This window comes from Nicrophorus vespilloides, unplaced genomic scaffold (assembly GCF_001412225.1).
Source record: "Nicrophorus vespilloides isolate i.1.1-1 unplaced genomic scaffold, Nicve_v1.0, whole genome shotgun sequence".
Taxonomy (NCBI): domain Eukaryota; kingdom Metazoa; phylum Arthropoda; class Insecta; order Coleoptera; family Silphidae; genus Nicrophorus; species Nicrophorus vespilloides.
In genome coordinates this window covers 1054-22394 of record NW_017097101.1, presented here as the reverse complement: position 1 = coordinate 22394, position 21341 = coordinate 1054, and the positions used below count along the sequence as shown (strand labels likewise).

General features: G+C 39.2%; 7 protein-coding genes across 9 annotated transcripts; 3 read left to right on the top strand and 4 right to left on the bottom strand.

The window, feature by feature from the left end:
- Positions 1–2592: 2592 nt before the first annotated feature.
- Positions 2593–7272, bottom strand: LOC108558904 (eukaryotic translation initiation factor 2 subunit 3-like). 2 transcript variants are annotated; one of them, XM_017915962.1, is made up of 5 exons: positions 7120–7188; positions 6782–6956; positions 3898–4134; positions 3605–3822; positions 2593–3546 (listed from the first exon to the last, which is right to left on the bottom strand). In XM_017915962.1, the coding sequence occupies exons 1-5, from the start codon at positions 7186–7188 to the stop codon at positions 2836–2838; spliced, it is 1410 nt and encodes a 469-aa protein (XP_017771451.1). In that variant the 3' UTR covers positions 2593–2835. The 2 variants fall into 2 exon arrangements, with proteins under 2 accessions (XP_017771451.1, XP_017771450.1); XM_017915961.1 differs by lacking the exons at positions 2593–3546; positions 3605–3822; positions 3898–4134 and adding an exon at positions 4320–6212 and having other exon boundaries at positions 7120–7272.
- Positions 7273–7444: 172 nt separating this feature from the next.
- Positions 7445–8348, top strand: LOC108558906 (C-Myc-binding protein homolog). The gene is made up of 4 exons (XM_017915963.1): positions 7445–7653; positions 7709–7755; positions 7812–7933; positions 8017–8348. Exons 2-4 carry the CDS (start codon positions 7732–7734, stop codon positions 8264–8266), a joined length of 396 nt encoding a protein of 131 aa, XP_017771452.1. The 5' UTR covers positions 7445–7653; positions 7709–7731; the 3' UTR covers positions 8267–8348.
- Positions 8349–8834: 486 nt separating this feature from the next.
- On the bottom strand, positions 8835–9749 carry LOC108558900 (prefoldin subunit 3). Its single transcript, XM_017915956.1, has 3 exons — positions 9549–9749; positions 9050–9447; positions 8835–8987 (listed from the first exon to the last, which is right to left on the bottom strand). The coding sequence occupies exons 1-3, from the start codon at positions 9627–9629 to the stop codon at positions 8891–8893; spliced, it is 576 nt and encodes a 191-aa protein (XP_017771445.1). The 5' UTR covers positions 9630–9749; the 3' UTR covers positions 8835–8890.
- Positions 9750–11899: 2150 nt separating this feature from the next.
- Positions 11900–13584, top strand: LOC108558901 (glycoprotein endo-alpha-1,2-mannosidase). The gene is made up of 2 exons (XM_017915957.1): positions 11900–11991; positions 12141–13584. Exon 2 carries the CDS (start codon positions 12151–12153, stop codon positions 13552–13554), a length of 1404 nt encoding a protein of 467 aa, XP_017771446.1. The 5' UTR covers positions 11900–11991; positions 12141–12150; the 3' UTR covers positions 13555–13584.
- A 326-nt stretch (positions 13585–13910) lies between these two features.
- Positions 13911–17858, bottom strand: LOC108558910 (exportin-4-like). 2 transcript variants are annotated; one of them, XM_017915970.1, is made up of 8 exons: positions 17751–17858; positions 17272–17658; positions 16935–17208; positions 16396–16850; positions 16036–16340; positions 15499–15973; positions 15270–15439; positions 13911–15203 (listed from the first exon to the last, which is right to left on the bottom strand). In XM_017915970.1, exons 1-8 carry the CDS (start codon positions 17799–17801, stop codon positions 13934–13936), a joined length of 3387 nt encoding a protein of 1128 aa, XP_017771459.1. In that variant the 5' UTR covers positions 17802–17858; the 3' UTR covers positions 13911–13933. The 2 variants fall into 2 exon arrangements, with proteins under 2 accessions (XP_017771459.1, XP_017771460.1); XM_017915971.1 differs by having other exon boundaries at positions 16399–16850.
- A 1062-nt stretch (positions 17859–18920) lies between these two features.
- LOC108558908 (superoxide dismutase [Cu-Zn]) lies at positions 18921–19862 on the top strand. Its single transcript, XM_017915966.1, has 2 exons — positions 18921–19156; positions 19222–19862. The coding sequence occupies exons 1-2, from the start codon at positions 19094–19096 to the stop codon at positions 19618–19620; spliced, it is 462 nt and encodes a 153-aa protein (XP_017771455.1). The 5' UTR covers positions 18921–19093; the 3' UTR covers positions 19621–19862.
- Positions 19863–19884: 22 nt separating this feature from the next.
- On the bottom strand, positions 19885–21058 carry LOC108558907. The gene has a single exon (XM_017915964.1). It carries the CDS (start codon positions 20927–20929, stop codon positions 20042–20044), a length of 888 nt encoding a protein of 295 aa, XP_017771453.1. The 5' UTR covers positions 20930–21058; the 3' UTR covers positions 19885–20041.
- Between the last annotated feature and the right edge of the window lie 283 nt (positions 21059–21341).

The following is a 21341-nucleotide window of genomic DNA, read 5'->3' as shown; positions in this document are numbered from 1 at the left end:
TGAGAGAGGAGCCGGGATAGAGAGGAATCTTACGTGCTTATTACGACGGGATCAGAATTGTGTGTTTCCGAATGTTAAAAGCAAGAGAATCCATCAATCTGCGATTAATGCATTCTATAAGTTCGTGGTGACAGCTTTATAACTGTATATAATATATAAAATGAAAATATTAGAATAATTATTATAAGACTGTAGGAGTTATGCAAATACACAAAGCAATAGATTGACCTATTCCATTATTTTTTTTTAAATTTAATGTCAATGGAATGCTAATTTATTAATGCATGAACAATATTTCTTTGAATTTTCGATTCGTTTTTGGATAATTGATTATTATTTTTATGAAGATTTAAATATTACAAAAATATTGTGAAACTTTTTCTTTCGAAATCAAGTTTAGTATTATTTCATTTTTTAACTATACTAATTATTCATTTTTTAGTTAATTAAATTAAAATTTTAGATTCAATTAGCAAATTTAATTCAAAATGTAATGATTGTATTAAAAATCACCTTATATGGTTATATATGGTTATGAAAACGCATCTACGTCACGATGAAACATCTTCAAACGATAAAAACAATCCTTATTTGGGCACAAAAACGCGTGATGTGCGTCACGATGAATCAGCGGTGACTTTGAAAGCTAAACAAATCCTTATATGGTTACGAAAACACACGAACTAAGTTACGACGAAACAGCTGCAAACGATTCTTATTTCGGCACGAAAACGCGTCTTGTACATCGAAACCTGCAATCACGAACGCGAAAACAAAAAAAATAGAGCTTATTGATTCTTATTTAAAGAAAACCAAACTCTTAAAGTCAATAAAATAATTAACAATTTTTTTTTAATATCAATTTTCAAATACCAAATTACAAAAGTTATATAATTACAATACAATTTCTAAAGTATTTCTGAATTATATCTATATAACCTAAAATACATCAATTTGTGATTAATATATTTAACTTTGGCGTTAAGATACATTCCTGTGCTCTTATCCATATTGCTGTAATACGCGTTCAAAGTTGAAAAATTTAAATTAGAACGTTCAAAAAAGCAGTGTCTTCTCATTTCATTGGTTTACTCGAAAACTATAATTGATAGAATGAGTCTAATATATTCATATGAAAGCTGAATGTTTGGGGAATCGAACATGTATAGATACATTCTTGTGCTCTAAAACTATAATAGATAGAATGAATCCAATATATGCATATGAAAGCTGAATGTTTGGGGAATCCAGCAAGTATAGATACATTCCTGTGCTCTTATCCATATTGCTGTAATTCGCGTTCAAAGTTGAAAAATTGAAAAATTGAAATTAAAACGTTCGAAAAAGCAGTGTTTTCACATTTCGTTCAAAATTGACATATTGAAAAATTGAAATTAGAACGTTCGAATAAGCAGTGTTTTCATTGATTTACTCGAAAAGTATAATAGATAGAATGAATCCAATATATGCGTATGAAAGCTGAAGGTCATTGATCACGTCGTTTGGATTATTACATTTCATTGATTTACTTGAAAATTATAATAGATAGAATGAATCCAATATATGCATATGAAAGCTGAATGTTTGGGGAATGTAACGTATATCGATATCTTACTGTGGTTTTAGCCGAGCCGTTTGGCTGTAATTCGTGTTCAAAGTTTAAAAACAGTGTTTTCACATTTCATTGATTTACTCGAAAACTATAATAGATAGAATGAATCCAATATCCGTTTTGCTGTAATACGCGTTCAAAGTTGAGTAATTGAAATTAAAAAGCAGTGATTTAACATTTCATTGATTTACTCGAAAACTATAATAGATAGAATGTATCCAATACAGGCATATGAAAGCTGAATGTTTGGGTAATTCAGCATGTATTAATACATTCCTGTGCTCTTAAGTAGTTTTCGTGAAGATAGAAAAAACATATTTATACATTGCATTGATATGTTTGGGGAATCCAGCAAGTATAGATACATTCCTGTGCTCTTATCCATATTGCTGTAATTGCGTTCCTTTTATGAAAGGGGAGGCGCCAAATGATTACATACTTTTGAGGAATGCGTAGTAACATCAAGTTTGGAAACCACTGCTCTAATCCACTTTGAGCGTTTAACATTTTCCTTATGAAAACAGAATGAAAAGAAAGAAAAGCAAATAAGAGATGCGCGCTTCCATTAACGTCGAACGTGTTTCACCGATGTTAATAAAAACGTTGCTTCTTTTTTATCAAGTAGGTTGCAGCAATTGTTCCATATTTTCTTTTGTTTAACTTCACTCTCTCTATCTCTAACCATCTCTTAAGATTCAATCTGCGCGCAATATATTGATGCTTTTGAACATATGGACAGAAGAGTCCAACGAAATCATTCATAAATACAATTGTTACAATTTAGATTTTCAAATGCAGAATAAATTTGACGAAGATCGCATCGACTTTGTAATCTTTTAGCAACTAGTGTGTGATTTATGGTGGACGGATGATGTCATCCGCAAGTAAAACCGTGGCTTTCTTTCATATTTATTGGCTATAAATAATGTTGAAAGAAAGAGAAAAGAAATAACAGGAGACAGGAAAGATATATAAAGATGTCATTGTTTAACTTTTATTTATACTCTAGAAACACCCGTTCGTTTAACTATGCAAAAAACACGTTATAAAACGAAAAGCGAGAAAGGTTCAAGGGAGCCAAACATGAATGTTAATTATTATTATTATTATATAAAAAAAATGTATTTAACAAATCTTGTGGATGTTGCAGGTGATTCGGAGCGTCAATAAATGTATATTTGTTGTTTTTGGATCTGCGTCGGTTGTTGTTGAGTGTCGAGTTCTTATTTCGTCGGTTCGATGGTCTCTCCACCGCGAATCTGACCCCAACCGATGAGACGCCAATGTTTCTCCACCCTACGACTGAGCGCGATCTTCTCGCCCACCTCCGTGCACACGGGATTCGTCAAAGCAATCTTAACTAAATCGGCTTTGGTCGCGATCACGCGACCGCCGGTACTCAGCGAGCCGATGTTGACCAGCAATACCTCGCTCTTCGTCAGCTTCTGCACCTTCGCGGCCTTCTTATCCCCTTCGGTGCGCACGCCCAAGAGTCGCTTCAGGAGGTAGTAATTCACCTCGAGTTCAATGAAAATACTTGGAAGCGCACCGACGGCGCCGAGCACTTGTCCGACGAGACGATCCGCTCTGCAGAGGGTCGGCTCGATCTTGGTGCCGACACCGATCAGACCGCCGGGGACGGCGAACTGGAGCTCGTTCTGCTCGGTGTACAGCGAGACGATCCGCGAAAAGATCGGTCTGCACGTCAGCTTACCCTCGGAGTCTTTGCTGACGAGGCCAGGACGCACCTCGATCTCCTGTCCGACCTTCAGCACTCCTCTCAGGATGCTGCCACCGGCGACGCCGCCCTTCAGATCGTTCACCTCGCAACCGGGTTTGTTCACGTCGAACGAACGGATGACGATCAGATGCGGCTCCGATGAGAAATCTCTAAGCGGCACCGGGATCTTCTTAGTAATGTACTCGCACAAAACCTGAAACGAATTATTTAAATCAATTGTATCAAATGTAAAAAAGCGAATTTGATCTTACCTCAATGTTGTATTTCAACTGTGCAGAAATTGGAATAATCGGTGCACCCTGAGCTACAGTGCCTTGCACGAATTTGACGATCTGTTCGTGCTGCTCCTTCGCCTGTCCCTCCTTCACCAAGTCAATCTTGTTCTGCAGGATCACGATGTGCTTCAGCTTCATGATCTCGATGGCAGCCAAATGTTCGCTCGTCTGTGGCTGCGGACACGATTCATTGCCTGGAAATCACAGAGACAGAGAGCATTCAACAACAACTATTCAATGATGATAAATGATAAATGACTACGACTTACCAGCGATGAGGAGAAGAGCTGCGTCCATGACGGCGGCACCGTTAAGCATAGTTGCCATGAGGATGTCGTGACCGGGGCAATCGACGAAGCTGACATGTCTCACCAGTTGGAAGCGGCCGGAGCAGGCCGGACGCAGGCAGGGGAAGGAATCGTCCTTGGATGAACTTCCAGAAATGTAACTGGCCGGTCTCGGACACTTCGGGTTATCACACTTGTATATCTTCGCGTTGGCGTACCCTTAATAATAATAATATAAATATAAAATAGTAAAGAAAAAAAAAGATAAACTACGAATATAGCAACAATAAAATCTCGTATCTTCTTGAGATGATTATGCGGGTGTAGTGTACAGCTAAATAATTATATTATTTAAAAAAAATAAAAAATGATCTTAAAAAGTAAAAAAAAACATTCTGTTTGCAAGGTAAATTTGAAGAAACAAATATTTATATATTAAAACAAATATTTGCGGCACTTCTGCGAGTTGCATCTGCAAACGAATTTATTTATCTTCTCCGGCGTCCGACTCGTCGACTTCGACTTTGCCGGGCTCTGGGAATCGCGATTGTTGCACATGTAGTCGAAGGTGAGCTCTTCGTCCTTTGCGATGTTCCGCAGAGCGAACATGGCGAGCAGCGGTAAATTGGGATTCGTGCAGTTGATCCAAACGGCCCAAACGCCGATGTTCGGATCGCACGAATGATTTATAAAATGCGAGACGTTGCCTTTAACTGCTGCGTCCACCGTGTACACGTTATCCGACGAGTGGAAGTCGAGATCGAAGAGGTACGTTATCCCGACGGCACCGTATATCTGATCCCTGCGTTCCGCCTCCTTCGCGGAGATCACCTCACCGACGTACGTGCAGACGAACGTGCCGGCCTTGATGTTCGCCAGAGTCTTCACACCCCAGCCGCAGCCGTTCCTCGTTTTGAATATCGCAAGCGGTATTTCGCTACCGTTCTGCACGACTCTGTTCTGGCACGTCGAGTCGCAGGAGCACTTCTTGTTGCATTCGTAGATGGCGAAACCCTGCGGCACGTTCACCCTTTTCGACATCGTGTACGCGAACTTCTTGCTGTCCTTCACGCCGCAGCACTTGCTCAGTCTGTAACTGCAACCGCCGGTGCAGTCGCATCCGTAATCCGGTTCGTACGAGATGACCAATCCTTTGCTGGCGACATACTCGTTCACGTATTGAAAATTCACTGGCGGATAGTCCAAATCCACGTTATTCTCGACGACGATGTTCGCGTTTTTACCGTTCTTCGTGTTGATCTCGTTCTGCCACTGTTCAATGTACGCGAGCTGCTGGCTTCGCCTCTGCCGGTAAACGTAAGTCAGGTACATGGTTTTTAATTTTAAATAAGGCTTGGTACTTTGCCTCGGCAGATTTCCGTACAACATGAGCAGTTCCCTCTGTATCGCGTACAAATCTTTGATCGTATCCCAGCCGAGGATCTTGTTATTCAAATGCCTCAACAACTCTTCGTTGTCCATGCATTTATTTAAATGCAAATAGATTCTCAACTTCTCCAGGATGTAGCTGTCGAAGACGTCGTCGATAAACTCTTCGATCATCTGCTTACATTTGGTAACATTCTGAAACGGCTCCCATGTACTATCGCTCACCGGGAACGATTTCCATTTGACGAGGAAATAGACCGAGCAGTGCGTAATCTTCACGCCGATGATACTTTCCACCTCGTATTCTACCTCATGGTCAGCGCTGACGACTATATTATCCGAAGAGCAAGAGTCTTCCACGTTGGGGTGCACTAATTTAATTAGTAAACATATCGCTTTGCCGTAGTACTCTTTGATCTCTCTGAAAATCAACCGTTTCTTCCGTCTCTTCATTCCGCGCGTATTATAAGGATTTATCATAAACTCAATGTCCCTGTGCAGGACCACGCGAAGTTCCTTTCGAGCTACAATCTCTGTTGGCTTCAAAGCGGATTGGTCAACCTCCTCCACATCCTCCATGGAATCCTGATGATTGGTCTCCATCAGCTCCTTTTCGACCTCCAAAAATCGCTCGTCTCTAATGTACGGTATCTCGCAGACCATCTTCGAGTCTATCGATAAATCGCACATCTTATTCGAGTCGTGCAAAATGTTATTCTCGTCCTCCTTCGAGTTCTCTTTCTCGGACGACGTATCCAACCATCTTTTCAATCTTTTACTCATCAACATTCTATTAAGTAGCCGTCTTTGCTCGAGTCTCTTTTTGCTCGTCCCTTTCGTTCTGTACTTAATGGGCTTACGTCGCTTCGCTGGAGGCTTATTCCTTCCGTTCACATCATTTTTTTTCTCTGCAATACATTTCGTTTTATTGTATTACATTGTACTGATGCAAAATAAATTATATTTAACATAATATATATATATATATAAATATTTATACTTTTGCAAAGTGCTTATTTATTTATGGCTTACGATGTGAACGGATCACAAAAAGCCTCCAAGTTTTACTTTTAACATTCCGTCTATGATCATCTAATCATCGAGAGAGAGAGAGGTGTGTTGAAAATAATCCCAAAGTTTTTCATGTGTTCACGACAACTTCTTCCAACTTCCCAGATGTGCTATTTTAAGAGATCTCAAATAAAATACAGTTCCCACCCATATTTATATTATAGAATAAATAGATAAAGTCTTTGATTCGAGGTTGTGGCTGAAGTTCCACTACATCTTCCATATGCATATGAATACACAAGATGTTGATGACGGATAGGAAACAAACAAACAAACAGTGGAACCTTTTCAACAACCTGATGATGTCTGGACGACTGCAGTAAACTGACCCCATTCTCATGCATTGACTGAGCTCAGTTTTACAACTTTTTTTTTTGGAGATAATAGAAATAGAATGTCTGCTTACCCAATTTAATGGTGATGTTCCTTTCGAGTTCGTTCTTAAATCTAACAGTTTGCACACCGGATATGGCTTTGACAACAGTGGATTTTCCGTGGGCTACATGTCCTATGGTGCCTATGTTTATGGTCGCTTGTCTGCTGATAACTTCTGGAGACAAGGCTGTGAGTTTCGTGACATCCTGCAGAACAAAATTACATTAGCCTCTGACTCCAGCACATTCATATTGTAAGGTAAGGTGTATAGGTTATGTGGAACAATCACTTAGAACAATCAAGTGGATCTGCAGAAGTCTTCGACGTCGATGAAGGTTTGTATTTGGTAAAGAATTTCGTAAAACTTACAAGTTTAGAAAGGTCTTGTTTATGTAGATTAGGCTGACCAGTTGTCACACCGCTTCCCTCGGATGCCATTTTTAATATAATGGACGAAACACAAGTTGTGCTGCCACCGCCAAGTCGATGGATGGACGACGACGGTTGGTATTATTGTTCGGATGATGCAACCAGATGCAACGTTGCTAAATTTGAATTAAAATTCTTGAAAAAACTTTAAGAAAACAGGAATTTCCTCATAGATGTTGCATAGATTGAAACGAAACGCTTCAACGTTTAAATCTATATATTTTATACGCAGTTAAACCGCATCGTCGATTCGATTATTTCCCGCGACAATAGAATTTCTTCGTTTTTTTTGTTGCCAAGTGCGAAAAAAAAAAATAAAGAATAGCGAATTCGCGTGAATGGTATGAAATGATCGGAGCGGGCTCGTGTCATCCGATTGTAACAAATAAATTATTTGTGTGAAAACGTCAATCGCTATCATCAACCCTCACATAAACCTCCCAGTTTTATTCCATCCCCCCACCATCTGCTGAGGTTGCATTAACAACCCCTAATCACACATCGATATTGACGCAGTGTTCTCTTATAGGAATTAGGTGAGAATTGCACAGGATGGCAGCCAATCCCACATACAAGGTATGTATTAATCGAATCGTAACACAAATCTCTTTAAATTATGTGTATGTTTATAGCCGAATGAGTGCAAGAGGGAAGAGTTCCGCAGGTACCTGGAGAAAACTGGAGTGATGGATGCCTTGACCAAAGTTTTAGTTTTACTTTACGAAGAAACTGACAAGCCAGACGATGCCTTATTGTATCCTTTTTTTTCTTTACATTTGAGCTTCAATCGAATCATTGAATGGAATAGATAAGAGTTCTTTAATAATCGATGCACAGATTCATTCAGAACACGTTAGCCAAGCAGACTGGAAACGAGACGTTGGACGAGCTGAAAGCGCAGATCGCCGAGCTGCAGGAGAAGATAACGATGCTCGAGGAGGAGAAGGAAAAGGGGCACGTCGATGAGAACGCGGACGCAGGAGAGGCCGTCGACGGTGAGGCTCCTGCGAGTTCCCCATCGGCAGCGGCTGCGGCCTCTCAGATGGCCGCAGCTGAACCGGCCGCGGAACCTGCACCAGCCGAATGAGTTCTTAAAGCAAACAGCAAACAAACAGAAGAGAGTATTATAAACCTAACCATTTTAATTGTAAGAATTTTTATTTATTTTTTTTTTAAAAAAAGGATATTTAGTTTTTATCTTTTCTTTCCGCTCTTGTTACTTAATTTATTATTATTTACGCCTTTATAGAAATATTACTTTTTCTTTTCCTTGCTTCAATTGTTTTAGTTTCATAGAAATACTGTTTTTTTTTTCTCTTTTAGTTGTCGTTTGTTTATATTTTCTTTTCATTTGTTTCCTATGTTGTACTGATTATCTATGACAAAACTAAACAAAAGGTAACGCTATGCTGCACACAAAGATTCCCTCCAGTTGTTGATATGTACGAGATAAAAATGTATTTCCATTTTTATATTATTAAAGGTAGTGAAGTGTCGAGAGAAAGAAAAGTTGGATGAAATTGTAAGGATTTTAATTAAAGTTGATGATGAGAAATAAAAATGTTTAATGCAGAAGTGATGTGAATTCCTTTCAAGTTTCTGTTAAAGTTAAAAGGAGGAAAGCGAAAGTAGTTTGGAAAAGTCGAGCTTGTTCCAAATTTTTTTAGTTGTAAATGCAAAGAATATGTTTCTTCTTTTTTTTTTAATCCAACTATTTCGCAGCGCTCGCCGCCTTCGCCGCTTGACGCCTCTTGACATCCCAATTGTACACCCTAGCCATGTTTACTTCAGTTGTTGTGAATTGATCTCTGCAATAAAGTATATATATTTAGTTACTCATGTTGTTTTCGTTTTTAATAATAATTGATACCTTAAGAAGTTCAAATCGTGATCCACATGCATCAGATTAGTGGTAGCCGAATTGATGTTGTTCGTGAGCAGTTGCTTGGCATCCTGCAGATTGTATTCGAGCATAACGTTGGCGCCCAACCAGAGACACACCTTGTCCGTGGGTGGGATGATCGCCTTCACGAAAACTTGATCGCTCAGCAGATACTCCGTCTCGAATTCCTCCTTCTGCGTTTCCAGTTTCTCGATCATCGTCAGAGAGGTCTTCAAATCGGGGATCTGGTTGCGGAGACGTTTCCTTTTCGATTGCAGATTGTATTCCATGAACTTGTATTTCGAGTGCTGCTCGTCGAGTTTCTTGAGAACTTTGTCTGCGTTCCCTTCGTTATCCTTTTTTCCCAAGTAAGCGTCGACATCGTCCTTTCAGGTAAGAAACAAAAGAGGGTCGATCAATTAGTGTAATTCATGTAGGTGTTATCCACACAAATGGTAGCATGCTTCAGATATAATTCAACGCTTACCACGAATTCGGCCTCCGGAATGCCGGCGTACGACTGCTTCTCGTCCAATTCCTTTTCCACCGCTTTCTGTTCGGAAGCCATCCTGATCTGCTAATTCACAATTAGCTAAAATTATATATATATAAATAAGTTCCAATCGGCTATTGCCTATTTTGGAGGTTGACAAATCCGTGGGTGACTTCTTGCGCGCAGTTTTACCAATATCACCAATTAAAAAAATACAATTCTCTCTCTCTCTCTCTTTATAAATATCACCTAAAAACCCAAAAATCAACTCATAATTACAACACATATTAAATTGAACAATTAAATCACTGATAAACCAATATAAAGATTTGAAATTATAAAAAATATATAAGAAATTGCATTTGAAAAACTCCAGCAGATGTCACTGTTTAACAACATTCAAACGCTAATAAAATCATTAACGAACAATTAATTAATACAATATTTATATAATATTTCTTTAAGCAACAAAACTATTAATAGTAATTTCTAATTAATGCATTTATTAAAAAAATCTTATTATTATTAAAAATATTGGCCATCTCTGAACAATAAAGTAAAGTTTATAGTTCAGCACTTTCTGCGCTGTTCTAAACGCGAAATTTTAATTAAGACTTTATATTAATTAAAAAAAAGCATCAATTAATTTGTGTGTAGAATTGTAGCTTATATTATCTAATATAAGTTATTGGTTATTCAAATGTGAATGATTTCAAGGTGCTTCAACTGTCCATCTAGCGTTAATTATTGGAGTGATTGGGAATTTAAATTTTTAAAATTAATATTCTAATAGTTTAATCATTGTATTTTTTTTTAATTTAATGAATCAAATAAATATTGTTAATTTAAATAACAATCATATTTAAATCTACTTTTTTAATATATTTTTTAATGTATAATCCCCATGCGCTGTTCTAAATGCGAAATTTTAATTAAGACTTTCTATTAATTAAAAAAAAGCATTAATTAATTTGTGTGTAGAATTGTAGCTTATATTAGCTAATATAAGTTATTGGTTATTCAAATGTGAATGATTTCAAGGTGCTTCAATTGTCCATCTAGCGTTAATTATTGGAGTGATTGGGAATTTAAATTTTTAAAATGTATATTCTAATAGTTTAATTATTGTATTTTTTTTAATTTAATGAATCAAATAAATATTGTTAATTTTAATAACAATCATATTTAAATCTACTTTTTTTTAATATATTTTTTTTAATGTATAATCCCCATGCGCTGTTCTAAATGCGAAATTTTAATTAAGACTTTCTATTAATTAAAAATAGCATTAATTAATTTGTGTGTAGAATTGTAGCTTATATTATCTAATATAAGTTATTGGTTATTCAAACGTGAATGATTTCAGGGTGCTTCAACTGTCCATCTAGCGTTAATTATTGGAGTGATTGGGAATTTAAATTTTTAAAATTTATATTCTAATAGTTTAATCATTGTATTATTTTTAATTTAATGAATTATATAAATATTGTTAATTTAAATAACAATCATATTTAAATCTACTTTTTTTTTTTAACATATTTTTTAATCTATAATCCCCATGCGCTGTTCTAAACGCGAAATTTTAATTAAGACTTTCTATTAATTAAAAAAAGCATTAATTAATTTGTGTGTAGAATTGTAGCTTATATTAGCTAATATAAGTTATTGGTTATTCAAACGTGAATGATTTCAAGGTGCTTCAACTGTCCATCTAGCGTTAATTATTGGAGTGATTGGGAATTTAAATTTTTAAATTTATATTCTAATAGTTTAATCATTGTATTTTTTTTTTAATTTAATGAATCATATAAATATTGTTAATTTAAATAACAATCATATTTAAATGTACTTTTTTTTAAATATATTTTTTAATGTATAATCCCCATGCGCTGTTCTAAATGCGAAATTTTAATTAAGACTTTCTATTAATTAAAATAAGCATTAATTACTTCTTTTTTTTTTAGAATTGTAGCTTATATAAGTTATTGGTTATTCAAATGTGAATGATTTCAAGGTGCTTCAACTGTCCATCTAGCGTTAATTATTGGGAATTTAAATTTTTAAAATTTAAATTCTAATAGTTTAATTATTGTATTTTTTTTAATTTAATGAATCAAATAAATATTGTTAATTTAAAAAACAATCATATTTAAATCTACTTTTTTTTTTAATATATTTTTTTTAATGTATGATCCCCGTGTAAGATAGAAAACTTGTTATTAACTTAAGTTAATAAACAAATGAGTTAATATGGTATAGTGATTAAAATGTTTACATGATTTTTTTTTGTATGTTGTGAAGCAGGGTTGGTCAGCCCTTACGTAGTAGAAGGGATGATGCTCGAAAAATCAATCGCTCGACATGCACTGAATCGCGCAATTCGCACGAGTATTATTTCCATTATGGGACGTGTTTACAAATATAATTAAAAAATAAGGTAAATAATTGTCTTTTTATTTATATAATAGCCGAGGTTTTAATAACTTGTTGCTTAATATTATTACTTAGTTGCTATGGTAATGAATTGTAATTAACATGATAGGAGCGTTGCTATGGAAATTGCAATTTGTGGTGTTTAATTTTCAGATGTTTCGCGATGAGTTTGAAGTTGCGATGGGTGATGATCTCATTGAAACGTTACTATGTTAGCTTGGCGCTGGCCGCTGCGCTTTTCACTTTGGGCTTTACGTATAATTTCGTGTACGAGAATGAGAGAAGGCCTCGACTCTTCACCACGGCTGTTACAAGAACGTCGACGTCTTCACGGAATAACGATTTGATCGTCGAAGGGAACATATTTTCCAACAGCGAGCTGCGAGCCAAACTGTACAAGCAAAAGGTGGAGAGGTTGTCGAAGAAGATGAAGAAGTCGCGTCTGATAGAGTTGAACGCGAAGCGGGTTGCGCGACCCAACTACAACGTGCACATCTTCTACTACGCCTGGTACGGGAATCCACGATACGACGGTTCGTACAGGCATTGGAATCACAGATACGTTCCCAATTGGAAAACGGACGATCGCAAGGTCTATCCGACGGGAAGCCACGATGCGCCCACCGATCTGGCATCGAACTTCTATCCGAAATTGGGTTGTTACAGCTCGAGGGATCCGGCCGTGATCGAAACCCATTTCAGGCAGATCAGAGACGCTGGTGTGGGCGTGGTCGTGCTCTCGTGGAGCCCGCCCACTTTCAAGGACTCGCCCAGCGATCTGATGCCGCGCCTCTTCGAGACCGCCGAGAGCGTCGGCTTGAAGATCGCCCTGCACATCGAAGCGTACGCGAAACGCGATCCGGTGAATCTGCTCGAGCATCTGAAGCAGTTCATGGGCGAGTTCGGAAGTCACGCAGCGCTTTACAAGATGCGGAAAGCGTTGGGTGGGAAGAAGGAGGTGCCCGTGTTCTACGTGTACGATTCGTATCTGACGCCTTCCGTCGCGTGGAAGGAGGTGCTCAGCAGGAAAGGCAACTTGAGCGTGCGCGACACCGATTTGGACGCGATCTTCTTGGGTCTCGTCGTCGATCTGTCGCACAGGTCGCACGTCAGGAAGTCGCAGTTCGACGGATTCTACACGTACTTCGCGTCGAACAGCTTCACGTACGGAAGCACGTGGAAGAACTGGCGCGCTCTGTCCAAGTTCGCCGTGCAATTCGGTCTGATCTTCGTGCCGAGCGTCGGTCCTGGTTATGCGGACACGCAAATCCGGCCGTGGAACAGCGCCAACACCAGACACAGAAGACACGGCCAGTACTACGACGTGGCCTGGAGGAGCGCCATCAGCAACGACAACGTCAATTACGTGTCGATAACTAGCTTCAACGAGTGGCACGAAGGGACGCAAATCGAACCCGCTCGTTCCAAGAACATCCTCGGTTTCACCTATCTGGATTACGAACCGGACGGCGCAGACTTCTACCTGAACCTGACGCAATGGTGGGTCGGACAATTCGGGAAATCCTTAGAATCGAACGAAATGGACCAGCATTTGTTTAACAATTGAACTCAAAGCACTAAAATAAACATAATCAACATCTCATGTAATTTAATAAAAACACTAAGAAAAGTTAAATTCTCTTTAGCTTGTTATATATTAATATAAAAATATCTATTTATAAATAACAAAATTGTAAACTCTCTCTCTCAATCTCTCGATGATGATGATGATACAATATATATATAGTTTGTATTTTTTTTTTTTATATAAAATTAGTAGAAATCGTTGATGAGTCGTCGATAATTGTCGCCGTTGCAGTAGGATCTTAGGGTTTTATTGCTGAACCCTAGTAGTCTGCAATTGCTTGAAAAGAAGAAACCAGAGGGGACACGAAGGAATAAAAAATGATTACGTTTTCATAAATAAATAAGAGCTGCTGTCCGAACTATTTCACCAGCAGAAAACCGTGCACGTTGCATATGAACTTATCGAATTGATCGCGAAACTTGAGCTTATGCCGGTCGCAGGTCAACGGAACGTTCGCCATCAGTCGATTGAATTCGGTCGCCAGCCTTTCGGCAACAGCAGGATCGGTCTGCATTTGAATCATGTTCTGGACGAGCATCTGATACTGCTCGCTGTAGCAACATATCAACGTGTAGATGCAGAGGCTCGCCGTGGCGACCATGTCCGTGCAGATCTGCTGCGACAGCGTCAGATCCATGATCAATTTGAGGAAGGGCATCAGAGCCTGATAGGCGGCGCTCTGCTTCATCGAATGCTTGAAGATGTGCGTCGCTAGGCCGGCGACGAAGTCCAGACAGGGCTGCGCCACGTCCGCCGTGAACTGCGTCAGACCGATCTCGACGGAGGTTAACAGCTTGCGGAGCATATCTTCGGGCAGCGCGCACACCTTCTCCGGGTAAATATCGTTGATCAGCGTCAGCAGTCCGTAGTATTGGTGGCACAGCGCCGGATACTTGAGCAGATCGAGCGTCATCAGGGGCATGATGAACCGGAGTCCGTACAAGGCGACGTCCGACGCCGCCACAGTTGGCTCCTCTTGATTGATCAACGGATTCAAATCCAGACAATCCTTGGACAGGATGTACGTCAACAAGTCCATGACCAAACACAGATCTTGGAAGTTGCCCTCCTCGTTCAACGCTTCAGTGCTGAATCTGTTTTGATTGCACTTGGCGTACACCTGAACGACGTTGTACGTCGTCTCGTAAAGTTGATTGCTGTCCGCCACGGACAAATAACACAGCACGTTCTTCGCGCACTGTCCGAACAAATCCAGAATCATCTGCACGATCACCTGGTAATTGTGATACATGTTCAATAGCACCGGCAGCTCGGACAGGATCGGACCCAAGAACTTGAACAGGATCACGACCGTTCCCATCGTCGCACCCTTCGAAATACCGATGAAACATTCCAGCAGATCCTGGATCTCCTTCTGTATGTTATCCTGCTGGTAAATGCGATTGAAGTTCTCCTGGCACAGGACGCCTTTGAACCTCTGCTGCACCGGTTTCAGGATTTGATCGTAATACTGTACAGCCTCGTCGTCCTTTTTGAGAGCAGTTCCAGCCAGAACGAAGCCCTTGTAGAGACCGCGCCTTATATTCACAGGAAGCATTCCAGCTTGTAGCTTCGACTGCAAATTAATTAAATTCCACAAACCCTCCGTCTTCACAATATACAACGATCTAAACAACAACAACAACAAATCTCAATTAAATTAAATCCAAAACACTAAATATTGATCAACTTGCTTGCTTTTGATCCCAACCACATCGGAGAACAACTCGACCGTGTCCCGAAGCAGAATTGGCTCCGAATTGTAATAACATATATTCGATTGGATCTTCGCCAATACAAAATTCATCACAAAATTTGCACCTTCCGTGTCTTTGCCCAGAGCCCCAATCAAGACCGGACTAATCTGAAATCAATTAAATTGAATTCCTTTGCAATTATGTGAGGGTTTTTTTTTTCTCTTACCTCTTGGTAGAACGATTCGGTGGGGAGAAGGTAGGAGAGACTCCAGCGTTTGAGGAACCACATCAGAGTGCAACTCACTTCGGGACTCATGAAATGGCCCAACTTCACTTCGGCCGCAGATGATTCTATCGCGCAGAGTTTCAGCACGTCCGCGAATATGCGGACAGCGTGATCGCAGAGCGGCGAGCATTCCGCGTCGTTCCCTAGCTGCTGCACGCTGGCCATCACCTTCAGAGACTCGTCCAAGTTCGTCAAACCCTTCGCGTTCATGTCCATAGAGTAGCGCATCAGATCGGAGGGAATTGTAGGTGTTTCTCCGTCGCTGTCCATGCACAGGGTGTGACCTGCAATCAGCACCGTCCAATGGATATCCTCGAAGATGTTGTCCAGTGTAACAGAGTCATTAATGGACATAGCTTGCGATTGCATTGTGTGCAAATGTGAGCGCAGTTTATTCGTCCTGTCCTCCAACAATCTGCAATAATTCACAAATTATTAATAACTGCACAAATTATTAATAGTTGTTGCGTTTCTCACTTGTAAAGGATGGGAAGCGCTTGATCGGGAACAATCCTTCCGAAGAGCCCGATCGTTTGCAGCTGATCTTTGAATTTCGTTCGATCGTTATCCTCGTCGTCTTCGATTTCCTCCACCTCTAGATCGGTACCTTGCTTCCGTGAACCATCGGGCGACGACAAGTGGCATTTGAGGTACGTGTTGAATATGCACGTCGCAGCCTGTCCCAAGAAGTCGTTCGTCACTTGCCGGTACTCCTGAATCAGAAGAGCCCAAGATTCCAGCATGATCTCAAACGAATCCATATAACACTTTTCGTCGCAATCCTAAATAGAAACATCCAGAATAATAGATCGATGTTAGATATTTTCAATAATTTACCACTTCTTCGGTAGCAGCGCCTTCGATGAAACAGCACGTGAGCCTCGTCAGGTCATCAATGTAAGATTCCTGCAAGGCCTTGGGCAGCGCAATAACGTCATGTACAAAGTGCAGATGGATGTTCTTGGTAATCTGCGAAATGCCGAGACTCTCCTTGCTCTTGATGGTGACGCTCGTGATGAGTTTCAGGAAGTTTTCCATGAACGCGCCGATGTACAGCATCTTGTCCGTGTGCTCAGCCATGATCCCTCCGTTCAGGGAAGCCAGTTGCACCAGGCAAGTCATCGCGTGGTGCGACAGCTGATCGTTGTCTCTGACCTTCCAGTAAATTTGGAACATCAGCGGTAGAAACTGCGGGGCAAACATGATGCTCTTCCACTGCATTCCCAGTCTCAATGAAGGCGCGTGATCCGCCCTCTGGACCATTTCGTATAGACCTATCAACTTTTTCGGCAGTGAACAAGTACGTTAAGGAAAACAATTCGAAAACTACTGCAGCTAAACAATGATTAGTTTTGTATTAAAAGAAAAAAGGATATATGATGATGCCATGAATCCCCAAGACAAAATACTCTCAATGATGGTCAGCAGATGTTTCAATAAGTTATTGACGTTATCCCCAAATGGTGTATCACTTTTGATTATCTCTGAAATGACTTGCACGCAAAACTGAAAGATCCTCTTCAAGTCGACAGCCTCGAAGTTCATCTTAGCCTTGTAATGGACCTCCCAAGAAAGTCCCACATCCGTGGACTTGACGGTTATAGCATATTCTTGCATCAAGTTAGTAATCAATTTGCAACCTAAAATTTGCTAAAAGAACATTTAAAAATTAAATCGCTTTACCAACAACAACATCAAGTTCGATTTGATTACTTTAGCTGAATCTCCGTTAATGAAGAGCGCCTCAACGTCATTCAATATATTCCCTCTGTCCTGTCCAAAGTCCTCCACACTGCCCCTCTTCACCATTATCGCTAAAACCTGCAACAATTTGTCCTGCACGAAAGCCGGTATATCTCTGGAGATAATGTAATGTAGCAGGTACTGTCTCAGAGACAGTATGTCCGATTCCTGCAGGAAAGTCCATTCTCTGATCAAAGCACACTTGAGCACCTCGGCTGCTTCGAACTTCACATAGTCAGAATTCGATGTCTCCAGGATCTGGCGGCAGACTGCATATGGGCATTTGGACTTTCTGAATCCCAGAAAGACACCCTCAGCGTTATGCCTCTGCTCGTTTGACACCAAGTTCGGTGGGGCCTTAAAAAATCAGCGATTATAAATAGAATTCAATAACAAAGGAAAATAAAATTTCAAAAAAAAAAAAGACAACAACGTGAAGGTTAACTCACCAAGATTATATTGGCTGCAGACTCCAATGCTGCTAACGCCTGCTTCTCCATAGCGTCCGCATAAAACTGTATTCACCACCGAAAAGTATTGAACACTTTGGGGAAGGTTATGTTTATGTATTTATTTATATGATTGGTACCAATTGCTATCATTATAAATGCAAAAAAAAATAATCGTTCCCTTCAGTTGGTACTGCAAGTCCCTTTAAATTCCTTTAAATCCATTAAAAACGCGAAACTTTTTAGTTATTTCAGTTTAAATTACATTTGAAATTAACGCAAATTCGTAAACAAGACAATTAATATATTTTCACTTAAATAAAAATTAATAACAAAATGTTATTTCTGTTCATGCACGTTAGATGTAGCTTTACAATAATATTTCTGCATGTTGATTTTCGAAAAAACAAATCGTTCCCTTCAGTTGGTACTACAAGTCCCTTTAAATTCCTTTAAATCCATTAAAAACGCGAAACTTTTCAGTTATTTCAGTTTAAATTACATTTGAAATTAACGCAAATTCGTACACAAGACAATTAATATAGTTTCAATTAAAAAAAATAATAACAACATTTTATTTCTGTTCCTGAACGTTAGATGTAGCTTTACAATAACAGAAACATTTTTGATTTTTTAAATGAATTTTTAAAATTTAATAAAAACTGTTCATTATTGCATTATATTCAGCATCTTTTAAATGAAAGTATCTGAAATTTTCTAGTAGTTTGTTTTTATATAGCTTTTGATTCAATTATTGAACATTAGTATTTATCTATGTTGTTTTTATTAAAGATTTAGCTTATTTTAATGTATAAATTACTTATTTCAATTAAAAAAATTAATAACAAAATGTTATTTTTGTTCATGCACGTTAGATGTAGCTTTACAATAATATTTCTGCCTGTGGATTTTCGAAATAAAATTGTTCATTATTGAATTTGTTGCATTATATTCAGCATCTTTTTAATGAAAGTATCTGAAATTTTCTAGTAGTTTGTTTTTATATAGCTTTTGATTCAATTATTGAACATTAGTATTTATCTATGTTGTTTTTTTATTAAAATTTTAGCTTATTTTAATGTATAAATTACTTAATTCAAAGATTGTAAAAGTTATTGTTGAAGTGTGTGAATTTATGCGATGACCCGAATTTGACCTGTGCGAATGGAGTTGCCTAAATCTTGCAAGTGACTTGTCAATTTGGTGCGGTGTGCAAAGTACAAAAAAAACATAAGTTGTTATCATCCCTACTATTACTACCTATTGCTACTGGATTCCATAAAATCGAAGCTCCGACACAGTTTTCCTGCAGAGTCACGTTGAATCAGCTGTAATTATCTAAGATGGCAAAGGCAGTGTGCGTTCTGAACGGCGAGGTCAAGGGGACGCTGTGGTTCCAACAGGACGTAAGTTTTACGTAATGTTGTTGTTGTTGTGATGGTTCATGTTTGTTTGTTTGTTTCATTTGCAGGGAGAGAAAGGTCCGGTCGTCGTCTCCGGCGAGGTGTCCGGCTTGAAGCAGGGCCTCCACGGATTCCACATCCACGAGTTCGGTGACAACACCAACGGTTGCATCTCGGCCGGGCCCCACTTCAATCCGCAGGGCAAGGATCACGGCGGTCCCACCTCCGACGTACGTCACGTCGGTGACCTGGGCAACGTAGAGGCCGGTAGCAACGGCGTCGCCATGGTGTCCATCTCCGACAAGGAGATCTCGTTGTTCGGCAACAACAGCATCCTGGGACGCACCCTCGTCGTCCACGCCGATCCCGACGACATGGGAGCGGGCGGACACGAACTCAGCAAGACCACAGGAAACGCCGGCGCTCGTCTCGCTTGCGGCGTCATCGGCATCGCCTCCAAGAAGTAAACAGTTGAAGAAGAAACAAAAAAAAAAAAACAAAAGCTGGAGAGTACCATTCCATAGCTGGCTTTGCTACCCTTCCAAAAACACAAATTTCGTTTAATTTGCATACAGTTATTATTTTCCTTTTTTCTATTATAATTTGCGGGTTCTTATTAGGATAATACTGTTGCGTACACGCAGATAGATACGTTGTCATTGTTTTATTTTGTTTCGAAAATATAAATATATACATTATATTAGAACGATAATTCACAGCAATAATAACACCAATCCACGCCACAAACACCCAATTAAAAAAAATATAATAACAACAGAAATGCAATTATTTAATTGAAGCTTTGAATGCTTCCAATCACAGCTCGCCATTATTACTAAACATTTTGTTATTTACTAAAAAAATATATATATCTTTTTCCCATTCTCTTCAATAATCTATTTCCTCGATGGTCATCTTCTCCTGTTTCTTTGGTTTGTACTCCAGCATATTGCTGGGTCGTTGATGGTAACCGATCATTCTGTCGCTGGGTTCGTAATACTGCTGCTTCTTTGGTTGCCTAACGTCCTTCCAGATCATCGCGAAGAACACGAAGAACCATCCGATGACTCTCTCGATCAACGCCAGAACGGACTGCATGAACGGCGTCGCGGAGTGCACGAAAATCGAAATTTCCCGCATGAAAGCCAACGTGTAAATTATAAGGAACTTGATCATATTCACGATCCCCGTGACGACTGTCACAAGCAGTATGGATATGAATATGGTCGATGATTTGATGTTGTCGAAGGTCAGAAGATGGTAGAACTTGATCAGAGATTCTCTCGCTCTCTGCAAAAAGACTTCCTGCATTGTGGTGATGTTCAGATTGATCTCTGCATCAACGATTTCATCGTGCAATTCCTCGACTGGTCTCACTTGGGTTAGCTGCACGTAGATCTCGGTCTGCTTGAACTTGACGGATTTCACTGTGTACCAATAAGAGCCAAGCACTTGATCGCTTAAGCTCACCCACAGCCTCAGCGAATTCTGATGCTCTGTGATTCCTATCCACTTGGTCAACCCGCACTGCGGTTCGATTAACTTCTTCACCTCATTCAAGTTGTGTATGAGGTCCTTCTCGCTGGCATTCACCAGAACTATGTCGCGATACGTGCCCAATTTCTCCACGTACCGTTTCTCGCAGTACGTTCCCACGAACAATTTACCTTTCAGCAGATGGTTAGCAAAGTTTTTCAGCTGCTGCTGTTGACCTTCCTCACTGGACGACAAATCCAGATCCGAAGTGGACGAATTCACTGCACTGTATTTGCTCATCTTCACGACCTCAATTTCACGTACATCAAGACATAATTAGAGAAATTACACTGAGTAATCGCGATAATACACTTTAAACTTTGCCCATCCACCGCTGCTGCTCATTGTTACTAAACGTATGATGACAGCAGATGCTGTCACCGATGACAGCAGGTATCACATTTCAAAATTTTTCACACCTGCTCAAAATCTTCATTCAATTAAAGAAATTAACACAAAGCATCTAAATTAAATCCTAAATCTGTTAATTAATAATATAAAATATTTTTCTTTATTACTAATCAATCTAATAATGAAAACACCAAGTGTACATTTGGTTGCCTACATTACATATACGTTTTGGAATTAATCATTTCTTTTTCAATTAATTATATTTAGTAGGTGATGGTAATGCAAAAATTAATATTTATTG